Source organism: Carcharhinus amblyrhynchos, chromosome 11 (assembly GCF_965287045.1).
Source record: "Carcharhinus amblyrhynchos chromosome 11, sCarAmb.v2.hapA, whole genome shotgun sequence".
Classification (NCBI taxonomy): Eukaryota; Metazoa; Chordata; class Chondrichthyes; order Carcharhiniformes; family Carcharhinidae; genus Carcharhinus; species Carcharhinus amblyrhynchos.
The window spans coordinates 46,687,946-46,702,682 of NC_137334.1; the positions used below are offsets into that span (position 1 = coordinate 46,687,946).

The 14,737-nt window shown below is 42.3% G+C and overlaps 1 protein-coding gene across 1 annotated transcript in view; it reads left to right on the forward strand.

Moving 5' to 3' along the window:
• Positions 1 to 575: 575 nt before the first annotated feature.
• LOC145350099 (electrogenic aspartate/glutamate antiporter SLC25A12, mitochondrial-like) overlaps positions 576 to 14,737 on the forward strand; it is a 132,119-nt gene continuing 117,957 nt past the window's right edge. The window contains 3 exon segments of the mRNA XM_080199001.1: positions 576 to 617; positions 620 to 688; positions 14,036 to 14,178. Coding sequence (XP_080055127.1) covers positions 576 to 617; positions 620 to 688; positions 14,036 to 14,178 — 254 coding nt within the window.

Sequence of the window (14,737 nt, forward strand, 5' to 3'; positions counted from 1 at the left end):
CACTTAATGTGGCTGGCTGGACTCTCACTCTGTAGATAAGATTTAACACAGGAGCGGTCGGTGTGCTTGTTTTATCCTTGTTGGCGGCTTCTTGTTTGGAGGCCTAGCGCTTGGCCTTGGGTTACCTTTAAAACAATTTAAAAAAGGAAGTGTATTTAGCAGCTTTACACATAGGTGTTGGAATATCAGGAAATGAGTGTTTGACAATAGAATATATATACTTCAGGCAGAGTACTGTTATGGTAATTCACAATTCATGGATCACAGTCGAAATATTGTTTCATCTAATGGCTAAAAGGCGACTTAGTTTCAAAAATGTGAAGCTTGGAGCATTTAGCTGTATGTGGGCTTTTTCTACAAGGATATGTTGGAAATGATTTCGAAATCTTTATCTAGGAGGAACTTCAATTTCAAGACTGCGTAACTAGTTAGAATTAATGAGCAATAGATAAGTTTTATGGTAATCCATTCATGGTTGTGTAGATGGAAGCACAATATTGTAATTTCTGAAGTTTTTCAGTGGCAATATTGTTCAAATTGTGCAATGAAATATACTGTTTAAAATTTATCCTTCTATGTATTTGTGCAAGATAATTTGTCTCAGCAGTGGACATAACAGGTGTTTTTATTTCAGGTGCAGTCAACAAAAAGGGCTGACCCCATTGAATTAAAAGCTGTGTTTTTGAAGGTAATTGACGTAATTTATATAAATTCATTAAACTTTCTGTTTCATTTGTATTTTAATTGTAGCTGTAGTAAAGTTCACCTTTACTAAAAGTGTAACGTGGGTGCTATTCGGATTGGCGGTTGGTGACGAGTGGAGTGCCCCAGGGGTCGGTGCTGGGGCCTCAGCTATTTACCATTTATATAGATGATCTGGAGGAGGGACCGAGTGTATGGTGTCGAAATTTGCTAATGACACCAAGATTGGTGGAACGGCAAATTGCACGGAGGGTGTGGAGAGTCTGCAGAAGGATCTAGATAGGCTGGGCGAATGGGCCAGGAACTGGCAAATGGAATTTAATGTTGGCAAATGTGAGGTTGTCCACTTTGGTAGGAATAATGGTAGGAAGGACTATTACTTACGTTGCGAAAAACTGCAGCATGCAACGATGCAGAGGGACCTCGGGGTCCTTGTGCATGAGTTGCAAAAACCCAGCCAGCAGGTGGTCAGGAAGACAAATGGGACGCTGGCCTTCATAGCGAGGGGGATTGAATATAAAAGTAGGGAGGTCTTGCTGCAGCTGTATAGGGCACTGGTGAGGCCCCACCTGGAGTACTGTGTGCAGTTTTGGTTGCCGCACTTACGCAAAGATATTTTGGCCTTGGAGGGAGTGCAGAGGAGGTTTACTAGGCTGATGCCGGAGTTGAGGGGGTTGAGCTATGAGGAGAGGCTGAATAAACTAGGCTTGTACTCATTAGAGTTTAGAAGAATGAGGGGAGATCTCATTGAGACATATAAGATGTTGAATGGGATGGATAGGTTAGAGGTGGAGAGGCTCTTCCCGCTCAGAAAGGACAGTAAGACTAGAGGGCACAGCCTCAAGATAAAGGGGGGGTGGTTTAGAACGGAGTTGAGGAGGAACGTCTTCACTCAAAGGGTGGTGAATCTCTGGAATTCTCTGCCTATTGAAGTGGTGGAGGCTGCCTCGCTCAATATTTTTAAGACGTGGGTTGATAGGTTTTTGATAGGCAAGGGGATTAAGGGTTATGGGGAGAGGGTGGGAATGTGGAACTGAGCCACGACAGATCAGCCATGATCTTATTGAATGGCGGGACAGGCTCGAGGGGCTAGATGGCTTACTCCTGCTCCTATTTCTTATGTTCTTATGTAACATGTTTTTGGAGATAATATGGGAAACAGATCTACGTTATTAGTCAAGATACTAACAAAAGTAGTAAAAATAGTTTAATGTTTTATTGACTCAGGCACTCTGATATTTAAGCCTGCCCTGGAAAGTAAGTTTGTGGCGCTGTTGTGAATGATAAATTACTACAACTGCCTAGTAGATTCTAGTGGGCAGGTCCACAAAGTAAAATGGTGTTTGTGTGATATGACTTGTATTATTATATTGTATTGATAAGGGTTAACAAATATTTTACAGTGGAAACCAGAAGCCAGGACTCATTTGGTGTTTGCTCAACCAGAGAGAGTGACTTAAATTTGTCATTGACGTTTGGCCACGAGTGAGGGGATTAGTGTACTTGAAATAAATATGACAGTTTTTAACGGTGGATGTAGAAATTTGAAATTAAAAGCCACACTGCGCCGAAGACCCGGCTTCGATTCCGGCTTCGGGTGACTGTGTGGAGTTTGCATGTTCTCCCTGTGTGCATATAGGTTTCCTCCAGGTGCTCTGGTTTCCTTCCACAGTCCAAAGATGTGCTTAGGTGGACCAGCTGTGCTAAATTGCCCTTAGTATCCAAAGTTGTGTAGGTTAGGTGGATTAGCCACGGTGAATGCATGGGGTTGTGATCATCGGGCAGCGGGGTGGTGGGCTTCAGGAAGATTTTTTTGTTGGAGAGTTGGTACAGACTCAATAGACCGAATGGCGTCCTTCTGCACTGTAGTGATTCTGTTCAATGTATTCAACTCTAACAGTGTGCTGGAAATGCTCAGCATGTCTGGCAGCATCTTTGTGTAACGAAATATAGTTAATGATTCAGGCCAAATTAGCTGAGCATGAGCTGAATTTTATATCAAACTACAAGCTTATGGAAATTACTGAAAGCAATGCACATAAACTCACCTACGGCCCTGCTGCGTTGTGTGATTTCAATTAAAAGCACAATTCTCATTTCTCACAGTAAAATGCAGCCTATTCTTTTCTGATTTACTGTACTTGACGAGTGTACATCTGTGCCATGACAGCCAAAAAAATCACTTTAAGAGCCAATGGTTCAATATGATGCAGTGGGAAAGAGAGCATATAGTTATGATGACTTGAAAAACTCATGCAGTATGTATTCGACAAGAGTCACAGAGCTGGATTTTCCAGCTGCGCTCATCCCAAGGCCAGACGTTCCTACCCAAGGTCAGCAGACCTTTGCATGGTTAGCCCCTGCCTGCTACAATTCCCGTGGCGGGTGAGATGGCAAAATTCCGCCCATTGTGTCATACAATTTCTGCAGTGCAGAAGGTGGCATTTGGTCCATTGAGCCTGCACCAACCCTGTAGCACAACCTCCCACCCAGGCCCTATTCCCTGAACCCTGTGTATTTACCCCGCTAATCCCTCTAACTACACATCTTGGGACACTTAAGGGGCAATTTAGCATGGCCAGTCCACCTAACCTGCACATCTTTGGACTGTCGGAGGAAACAGGATCATCTGGAGGAAACCCACGCAGTCTCTGGGAGAACGTGCAAACTCTGCACCTGGGTCCTGGCGCTTGTGAGGCAGTGTTGCTAATGACTGTGGTTAAGGAAGGATCTAGCAGAGGTGTTGGAATGCCAAATTTGAATATTGGAACAATTATTATGTATTAGCTATGAAACTGAGTCAGTTGTGATATTTGAAGCTGAAACTGAGAAATGGAAATAGTCGTCACATATCACTGGTTTGTTAAGATGCTACAAATGATTTGGTATGATGCTAAATGTATCCTGTCATAATTGATGCTTGAAATTATCCACTTGGATACTGTCTGCAGTCCTTCCTTGGTTGCATGTTCCCCTTTGTTGACCAAGCCTGAACACAACAGTGTTGGCAATCAGTCATCCTTGTGCTTCTGAATTGCAGGAAGGAATTCCTTTATGCCTGGATGACGTATCTGTGATCATTTAAAAAAACTACAGAGTACTCATTAATAACATGCACATGTTAGTTGTCGACATAAATGTTTTCTTTCAGTACTTTTAATAAATATGTCCTCTGTCTTACTTTGAGCTTTCAATTAGTGATTTTATTCAGGAAGAAAATCCTTGTCCCAACAAAGGAATTCTTGAGAGTAAAGAGAAAGAAAGTACTTACATTTTTTTTTAAATTTGTAGGACATGGGTGTCGTTGGCTGGCCAACATTTATTGCCCATCTCTAATTGCCCTTGAGAAGGTGGTGGTGAGCTACAGTCTTGAATCACTGCAGTCCCCATGCTCTAGGTTGACTCAATGCTGTTAGGGAGGGAAGTTCAGGATTTTGACTCAGCAACTGTGAAGAAACGGCGATATATTTCCAAGTCAGGACGGTCAGTGGTTTGGAGGCAAACTTGCAGGTGGTGGTGTGACATATCTGCTGCCCTTGTCCTTCCAGATGGAAGTGTTTATGGGTTTGGAAGGTGCTGTCTAAGGATCTTTGGTGAATTGCTGCAGCGCACCTTGTAGATAGTACACACTGCTGCTACTGAGTGTCAGTGATAGAGGCAGTGGATATTTGTGGATGTGATGCCAATCAAATGGGCTGTTTTGTGCTCTATGGTGTCAAACTTCTCGAGCCTTGTTGGAGCTGCACCAATCAAGGCAAGTGGGTAGTATTCCATCATACTCCTGACTTGTGTCTTGTAGATGGTGGACAGGCTTTGGGGAGTTACTCGCCACATTATTAGCCATTGACCTGCTTTTGTAGCCACTGTGTTTATGTGGTGAGTCCACTTGAATTCCTGGTCAGTGATAACCTCAAGGATGTTGATAGTGGGAGATTCAGCAATGGTAACAAGCTTCTCGGCCTTTTGGCTAAGACCAAGTGGAGTATCGACATGTTGTGCTTGACTGAAGTCATTAGGTTACATCTCAGCTTCATTTGAAGCAATTTTTAAAAGCGGCATCTTGGCCTTTTGGCTAAAATGCAAATGAGATCAAGCCTTGGAAGAGGAGCTGTGCCTACTCCAATCAGCTTGGATCATGTAGATCAAGCCCAGGACAGGAGGTGAGAGCCCTGTCTTGTCAGCTTGGATCGGGAATGTCTCAACTTGTTGAGACTCTGAATTGGACTTGATTGAATTGGAATAAAAACAAAAAAAAATGTTAAGGGGCATTGGTTATAGTGTCTCTTATTGGTGATGGTCATTGCCTGGCATTTGTGTGGTGCAAAAGATAACTTGTTACTTGTCAGCCCAAGCCCTGGACATTGTCCAGATCTTGTTGCATTCGAACATGGACTGCTTCAGTGTCTGAGGAGTTGTGAATGGTGCTGAACATTGTACAATGATCGTTAAACATCCCCACATTGATATGGTACCTTTCAAGACATTAAGGTGTCTCAGTGTTTATTGCGAACAAAGTAATTTTGAAGTATAGTCACTATTGTAGAAAACATCAGTTACTACAGAATGATTAAATAATGGTTTTCAGAGTCTGCAGTATGATCAGTGAGTAGTATTTTCTGTGAGACTTTAAATCTAGAAATAATTGATCTGTTTGAACAATATCAAAGTAAAACAGCTGAAAAAATCTTGAATTTGAGCGAGATGATCATTTTCCTTTGTTCTTGTGCTGGAAAACATGTTGTGACATTTGATGCAGATTTAAATTGTTCTAGCTTTAGACAGGATTTATGAGTACAGCTGTGTTCAGCTATCTACATGAAGTATTAGCTGCATCCTAATAATTTTGTGACTCCAGCATGGTCCTATACTTTGCAATGAATGTAAGACTAAACCAGTTGCTCATTAATAGGGCATGCATGCCTGGCCTAAATTTGGCATCGCTCAGAAGTAGTTTATGTCAATTCAGCATTGAGTTAAAAATTACTTCTTGATATTTACTGTTCTGGCATAGGCTGTCACTTGAGCCTTTATTTTCTCTGGTACAGGTTGCCTTTTTAATCTATTTTTGCAAGTAGCCTGGTGGCTCAGTCAGTTATTTGAGTGCCATAAAGCCACTTAACCTGCTGCAGTTGGGTAAATGTCGTTGATACTTGACTAAGCTACTGTAATGAATGCCATGTGAAAGTAAGTTGGTTGATGTTGGCGAAACAGGAAACATGGACCAGGTGCTCCTACAGCTTTCTAGACTTGAAATTAAATTCACCTGGCAAGAGGTACCATATTCTTGGCATCAGCAGCCAGGACTTTCCAACCTGGGGTGGGGGAGGGAAGTGGAAAGAAAAAATGTTCTGAAGAAGTTCATCGTTTGGGGAAAAAAATTCAAATATATCTTTGTGGAACTAATACATAAGAACATAAGAAATAGGAGCAGGAGTAGGCCATCTAGCCCTTCGAGCCTGCCCCGCCATTCAATAAGATCATGGCTGATCTGTCGTGGCTCAGTTCCACTTTCGCGCCCTCTCCCCATAACCCTTAATCCCCTCTCTTATCAAGAACCCATCAACCCGCTTCTTAAAAATATTTAGCGAGGCAGCCTCCACCACTTCAATGGGCAGAGAATTCCAGAGATTCACCACCCTTTGAGTGAAGAAGTTCCTCCTCAACTCCGTTCTAAACCGCCTCCCCCTTATCTTGAGGCTGTGCCCCCTAGTCCTACTGTCTTTTTTGAGCGGGAAGAGTCTCTCCACCTCTATCCTATCCATCCCATTCATCATCTTATATGTCTCAATGAGATCTCCCCTCATTCTTCTAAACTCTAACGAGTACAAGCCTAGTTTATTCAGCCTCTCCTCATAGCTCAATCCCCTCAACTCCAGTATCAGCCTAGTAAACCTCCTCTGCACTCCCTCCAGGGCCAAAATATCCTTGCGCAGGTGCGGCGCCCAAAACTGCACACAGTACTCCAGCTGCGGCCTCACCAATGCCCTATACAGCTGCAGCAAGACCTCCCTACCTTTATATTCAATCCCCCTCGCTATATGAGTATGAAAAGCTGGGAATGGAATTAAAAAGTAGAACCTACAAGGTGGTCGTCTCTGGGCTACTGCCTGAACTGAGTGCAGACGGGCGTAGGGTTGACAGGATAAAGGAAGTGAATGGGTGGCTCAGGGATTGGTGTGGGAGGAATGGGTTCGAATTTATGGGGCATTGGCACCAGTATTGGGGTAGGTGGGACTTGTTCGGGCGGGATGGGGTTGGTCTGAACCGTGCTGGGACCAGAGTGTTGGCGAATCGAGTAAAGAGGACTGTAGACAGGGCTTTAAACTAATTAGGGGGGGGAGGGTGCGAGGGTAGGTGACGCTACGAGGTCTAAAGTTAAGGATAGGGTACAGGTAAGGGAAGAGGCCGAGGATGTCCCAATTGGTGGCGTTACAGCAAATAGGGTCCAGGTGAAGGCTGGGATGAAAGCGCTTTATCTGAATGCACGAAGCATTCGGAATAAAGTGGATGAGCTGGTGGCGCAGATCGACACAAATGGATACGATCTGGTGGCCATTACAGAGACGTGGCTGCAAGGTGACAGGGACTGGGAGATGAATGTACAGGGCTATCAAGTGTTTAGGAAGGATAGGCAGGAGGAAAGAGGGGGTGGCGTAGCTCTGCTGATTAAGGATAGTATCAAGGTGGTAGCAAGGGATGATATCGGAGCCAAAGAGCAGAAAGTGGAATCGTTGTGGGTGGAGATTAGGAACAGCAAAGGGAGGAAGACGCTGGTGGGTGTCGTCTATAGGCCACCAAATAATGATCTGGAGGTGGGGCGGGCTGTTAACGCGCAAATAAGTGCGGCGTGCAGGAATGGGACAGCCGTAGTTATGGGAGATTTCAATCTGCATATTGATTGGTCGACCCATGTTGGACGAGGTGGGCTCGAGGAGGAGTTCTTGGAATGCTGCCAGGATAGTTTCCTTGAACAGTGTGTGTTGGAGCCGACGAGGGAGCGAGCTATCTTGGATCTGGTGCTATGTAATGAGGCGGGTAGAATTAGGGACCTTGCGGTGAAGGATCCTCTTGGAGAGAGTGATCATTGCATGGTGGAGTTTCTGTTGCAGATGGAGGAGGAGAAAGTGGGTTCCCGGACACGCGTCCTTTGTTTGAATAGAGGGGAGTATGGTAGGATGAGAGAAGATTTGGCGAATGTGGACTGGGGGAGCGCGTTGGAAGGTAGGTCTGCTGAGGAGCAGTGGAGGATCTTTAAGGAGATCTTTCTTGGTGCTCAGCAGAAATTTATTCCGATGGTCATAAAGGACAGTAGGAGGAGAGGTAATAAGCCGTGGATAATGAAGGAGGTGAAGGAAAGTGTTAAATTAAAAGTGGAGGAATTTAGAGTAGCTAAGAGCAGTGGGCGAGAAGAGGATTGGGAAAGGTTTAAATGTCAACAAAGATTGACAAAGAAGTTGATAAAGGAGGGTAGGAGAAGCTATGAAGCTGGGCTAGCACTTAATATAAAAAAGGATAGCAAGAGTTTTTATAAATATGTAAAAAGGAAGAGGCTGGCTAGGGTGAACGTTGGTCCTTTAGAGGATGAGAAAGGGGACCTAGTGGTAGGGGATGGGGAAATGGCTAAGGTCTTGAATAACTTTTTTGTTTCTGTCTTCACGGAGGAGGACGTGAATAATTTGCCGGGTGTTAGCGATGGAAAGGTGGTAGGACTGGAGGGTCTTAATGACATTACTGTTACTAGAGAGGTGGTGCTCGACACACTGGAGGGGCTGATTGTGGACAAGTCGCCAGGACCGGATGGAATGCATCCGAGGGTTCTGAAAGAAATGGCGGAGGTTATAGTGGATGCCTTGGTGGTTATTTTCCAGACGTCGCTGGATTCCGGGGAAGTGCCGGAAGATTGGAAAACGGCTAATGTTACGCTGTTGTTTAAGAAGGGTGCCAGGCAAAAGGCGGGGAATTATAGGCCGGTTAGTTTAACGTCTGTGGTAGGTAAAATGTTAGAATCCGTCATCAAGGAGGAAATTGCGAGGCATCTTGAAGGGAATTGCTTGATAGAGCAGACGCAACACGGTTTCATTAAAGGGAAGTCGTGTCTGACAAATTTACTGGAGTTCTATGAGGATGTGTCTAGGGCAGTGGATAGAGGAGAGCCGGTGGATGTGGTCTTTCTGGATTTTCAGAAGGCGTTTGACAAGGTACCTCACAAGAGGTTATTGCAGAAGGTCAGGGGACATGGAGTTGGGGGTAGGGTGTTAGCGTGGATAGAGGATTGGTTGTCAAATAGGAGGCAGAGAGTGGGGGTCAATGGGTGCTATTCGGATTGGCGGTTGGTGACTAGTGGGGTGCCCCAGGGGTCGGTGCTGGGGCCTCAGCTATTTACCATTTATATAGATGATCTGGAGGAGGGAACCGAGTGCAGGGTGTCGAAATTTGCTGATGACACCAAGATTGGGGGAAAGGCAAATTTTGCGGAGGGTGTGGAGAGTCTGCAGAAGGATCTAGATAGGCTGGGCGAATGGGCCAGGAAATGGCAAATGGAATTTAATGTTGGCAAGTGTGAGGTGGTCCACTTTGGTAGGAAGAATGGTAGGAAGGACTATTACTTACGTGGCGAAAAACTGCAGCAGGCGACGGTGCAGAGGGACCTCGGGGTCCTTGTGCATGAGTCGCAAAAACCCAGCTTGCAGGTGCAGCAGGTGGTCAGGAAGGCGAATGGGATGCTGGCCTTCATAGCGAGGGGGATTGAATATAAAAGTAGGGAGGTCTTGCTGCAGCTGTATAGGGCAATATATACATTGTAGGAAAGCTCAAGAGTGTGGCAAACATAATCTTGTTTTTCTTACTGATTTGATAAAATTGTGAAATGGCTAAGTGGAGAAGATGTGTAGGAGTTATGGGTTAGTATGCCTGTTTTCCACTCCTGGCTTAATTTGGTTTAAAATCAGTAAAAGTTAGGTTTGAAAAACTTGGCACAAGTTTATATTATGCAAAGTGTTTCAATCTGTCATATTCATTTGGGTATTTGGTTCCAAAATAAGAGTCATTTGTTCATTATTTGGCCCATCTTGTCTGTGCTGGCTCTTTGAAAGAGTTAGCCAATTAGCCCAGCTCCCCAGCTCTTTCCCCGTATCCCTGCAAGTCGGCATTATGTTTTAGCTATGTAATGTATGAATGCTTACAGATAAATACATAATTTTTGAATAATTTTAATGGGCCATAATTTTCTGTAGCAGTGGATCTAACATAGTTTGCTGTTGGGCTTGCCCTTGCACACTTATGTTTAAATTTTTTTAGCGTGATGAAGTGCTGAAAGCGTGAATTAATAATACTACAGGAAGGGAAGTGGGCCATCAGACACTTGAGTAAGCAGGGCAAGCGACTGTGTCTCTCCTAAATAATCAGATTAAAAGATTGTGACATTAAACACCGCAAGGACAAGACTGCAAAGGGAAGGGTAAATTGGAGTGGGTGAATTCAGTGCCAAATAAGGTATTGGAAGAAATGGAGAGCAAAAGAAAAATTGGATTAAAATAAATGGAAAAAGGAGACAGAAAGCAGAAGTAAAAGCAATACATTTTTTTAAAAATCCCAAAATTGAAACCTATAGGAATAACTAATTTCAAAAGTTGTTTTACATGATTAAACATGTCATGTAAAAGTGTACTTGTGTTGAAGTGGGCAAGACTTAAATTTCTGTATGGAGTTTAGTTTGCAGCTACCACAGTGATGAAACAATGTCAGTGAACACATTTTAATTCAAAAAATGAAGGAAGGAATGAAATGTTGTTTACACTGACCGAATAGTGGGACAAAGTGGGCCAAATATTTTGTGTTTCCATACTAAATCATACATCCTTGCCTAAACATGCTGTAATATTTGTGTATAAATAAAAATAAATTATGTCCAGTGTTTACTAGAGTGTAGCTAAAACATTAACTTTATGAAATTATATTTTGTGGACTATTTCACCATGGGAAAAAAACAAGCTTCCTAAATTTATTCTGTGACTAGAACCGTTGGATATTCCTGAAGGATATTTTCTTGCTCAGATGTTTCTTTTCCCGCCATTGTTGATGTGCAGAAACAACAACTTGCCTCATTATAGAGTCTCATAATTAGAAAATAATGAATGATACAGCAGACAAGTGAGAGAAAAGCGTATAGGAACGGGTTAAAATTACTGATCTTCTAGGGATCTGTGAAAACTCTTGTTACAAATGTAACAGATGCAATTATTGTCTTCAATGTTATACAAGATCAGAATAAAAGCTAAAGAACAGCAACAGATGTACATATCTAGGCTAGTATAAAGCCAGTGTCTGCCTAGAGTCCTTGTAAGTTGCTTCCAAGCAGGCAGTAATATTTTCTTTATTCCATCTCATGCTTAATTAATTCAAAACCAATGACAATTAAGTGCAACAGGAACAGTGTAATGACTTTGCACAGATTTGCTCTAGTTCAGCTTGTTAAATAAACATTGTTGCTTTAAAAGTTTAATTCTGTTCTAAGCACCTTGAAGATACTGGGAAAATAACTTGGTGTAATACTTCTTTGTTAATGATGCCTGTGCCCTTGCAATGCAGATTCAATAATTTTCAAAAGCCAATTGGAGAAATCGTTGAAGGGGGAAAACTTGCAGAGCTATGGAGAAAGAGCATAGAATTATGGCTCATTGGATAGCTTTTTGATGGAATTGACATGGACACAATGGACCAAATGACCTCCCCATTTATGTTGTTTTATTCTGTGCATTGCATGTCTGAGCAGGATGGGCATGGCTTGCCTAGGAATACTATGGCTACAAGTCGTAGCTGACATTCAGCAATGATAAAATCTTCTACTGGTGTGTCCTTGTTTGACACGCTAGTAAGAAGTCTCATAACACCAGGTTAAAGTCCAACTGGTTATTTGGTAGCAGAAGCTTTCGGAGTGCTGCTCCTCCTAGCAGCGCTTCGGAGTGCTGCTCTTCCTTGCTAGTGGCAAATGATCCTGATTAGAACGATAACAATAACAGTTTGTATTTTATATAAGAATAGAAGAAATAGGGGCAGGAGTAGACCATTCAGCCTCTGATGTCTGCTCCAGCATTTAATATAACCTTGGTTGATCTTCTACCTCAAACTTCATGTTCCTGCCTGCTTACCATACCCCTTGATTGCCTGAGAGAGCAAAAACCTATTGCTATCAGACTGGAACATAGTTTTAAATGTCCTCCAGTTTGTAGAGGTTAAAATGTGGAAGGCTGGCTTGGAGTTTGTTAGAATAGTCGAGAAGAAGCAAAGACATTAATGAGGAGCAGGTAAGCTGAGGCAAGGCTGGAGTGGGATGATATTTTAGAGGTGGAAATAGTTGATCTTGCTGAAGGTGCAGATACGTGCTCAGAAGCTCATTTCGGTTTGCAAAGTAGGTTGCAGATAGTCAGGGTCAAATTGTAGTTTCCAGGGAGAGGAATGGAGGTAGTAGTCAGGGAATTGTTTTTCTCTGGCACCAAAGGCAATGGTTTCCATTTTATCAATATTTAATCAAAGAAAATTTCTGTTTATTCAGTACTGGATATCAGCCAAACAGTCAGATAATTTAGCTACAATGGCAGAGTCAACAGAAGTGGTGGTGAGATAGAGTTGGATGTTGTAAGCTTGCATGTGAAAACTGATGCTGTTATTGGATGATGTTAAGATAGCATGTGAGAAATAGGAGGGAACCAAGGGTACGCTTGAGTGAAACCACAGATAATGGTACAGGAATGGGAAAAGTGTCAGCCTTTACTCTGCCTTTGAATGTTGAGAAGGAGTATTGGTGTAATTGTGTGAGGCTTTGGTGAGACTACATTTGGAGTCTTGTGGTTTTGGTCTCCTTGTCATGGGGGCTTGCCTCGGCGAGGATGCAGTGAACATTCACTGAACCGATTCCTGAGATAAAGGGATTCTCTTATGCGGATAAATTGGGTACACTATGCTTAACTTGCCCACAATTGAGAAGAATGAGAGGTGATTTCATTGAAATATTTACATTTCCTAAGAAGCTTGAATGAATAGATACTAGAAGAATTTCTCCAGCTGGAGAGTTCAGAACAGTTACGGTTCAAAATAAGTGGCAAGTAATTTAGGAGTGAAATTAGCATTAATTTATTCATTCAAAGCATCGAAATCTTTACCATTCTCTACCCCAGAGGATACTTAGTTGTTAAGCATATTCATGGCAGAAGTTTTTGGATGCTAAGGAAATTAAGGGATATGGCAGTAGTATGGGAAGGTGGAGTTGAGGTAGAAGACCAACCATGAATGATGTAGGGTTGACTGATATATTCCCGTTCTGGTATGTTCTTAAGCAGTTGTTACAATCCTCATAGAGATCGATAATTTGTGAAATTATAATTGAATTTCCATTTACTGATTGAAAGAATCACACAACAGGATTTCAGGTTAAGTCTTTCACTTTAATAAACAATGTGATCTAAATAGTATTGAGTAAGCAATTTATCAGTTAAAGTACAGAAAAAATTCCCCCATTTAACTTTTTGAGATGATGAAAATTTACTTTATCCTGTCTCTAAGTGGACTCTTTCTTCTTATGCAACCAATGCAAAGCTAGTCTTTCCTGCTGCTGCCCTGCTTCCTTATTTTCTCTCCCAGTTAGTTAATTTCTAATCTCCAAACTGATTTGTACTGTGAATGTTACCGTGGAGATTCTTCCCTCTTGCCAAAGCTTGGCAAATCTCCCATCCTTTGTTTAAATCATCACAAACTTAGTCTCTTTAATCTGAGTGCAAGCTCCTACCTATTTTGCACGGTCAATAATAAAGGTAGCATTTACTCTGCTTCAAGTGGAGCATTGGCTGCTTGTGTGTTTTTGTGTGCTCGTGCTCTCTCTCTCTCTCTGGGTTGCTTGCAGATGCTCTAGCCTCTGAGTGTCTCAGATATCTTGGCAAATCCTTATAACACAATAATACAATGACTTACAATGGTCTCTTCCCCTCTCGAATCACATCTCTATTGTCTACAAGTGTGAATAATACCTGTAGACAAGTGAATAACACCTGTAGTCTTTCCAGTAAATCAACCTTGACCCCTTGTAACCTTTAACAACCAAACCACCCACGCTTGTTGTCACAGGACACTTGACCCCCTTCATGCCACCATTTTATCTTCTATTAAAGAGATAGCCCAAACATAATCTTATTAAATTTGTATTTTTAACAGTGTATTTTGTTAAGAGCTGAGCTGACTTTTCTTTGTGTAAATATACATTAAAAGTTGTTTCACTTAAATCCCAGATTCTCTCTATCAAAGCAACTGTTATATACATTTTGACGTTATTATTTCTGCTTAGTTTTGTAGTGTGACTAAGGATGGGGAGCATTACATGACTCCAACAGATTTTGTGCAGAAATATCTGGGATTACACACAGATCCACACTACAATCCAAAGACTGTACAGCTTCTGGCAGGCGTGGCTGACCAAACTAAAGATGGGTAAGATGATAATTGTTGGTTTATGAAATGCAGTAAAATGTATTTTTTCTGCTCTATTTTTGTGCATTTTGAAAGATGTTTGTTTATAGTTGTGGTATAGCATTAGGTAGTGCAGGATTTACATCCAAACATACAAATTAGGAACAGGAATAGGCAATTTGACCCCTTGAGTTTGTTCCGCAATTAAGTACGATCATGGTTGATCTGATTGTAATTTCAATGCCACATTTCTGCATACCCCCGATAATTTTTCATCCCCTTAATAATCAAGAATCAGTCTTAAATATATTCAAAGACTCTGCTTCCAATGCTTTTTGAGGAAGAGAGTTCGAGACCCATGACACTTGAAAGAAAAATATTCTCTGTCTTAAATGAGTGACATAAGAACATAAGAAATAGGAGCAGGAGTAGGCCATCTGGCCCTTCGAGCCTGCCCCGCCATTCAATAAGATCTTGGCTGATCTGTCATGGCTCAGTTCCACATTCCCACCCTCTCCCCATAACCCTTAATCCCCTCTCTTATCAAAAACCCATCAACGCGCGTCTTAAAAATATTTAG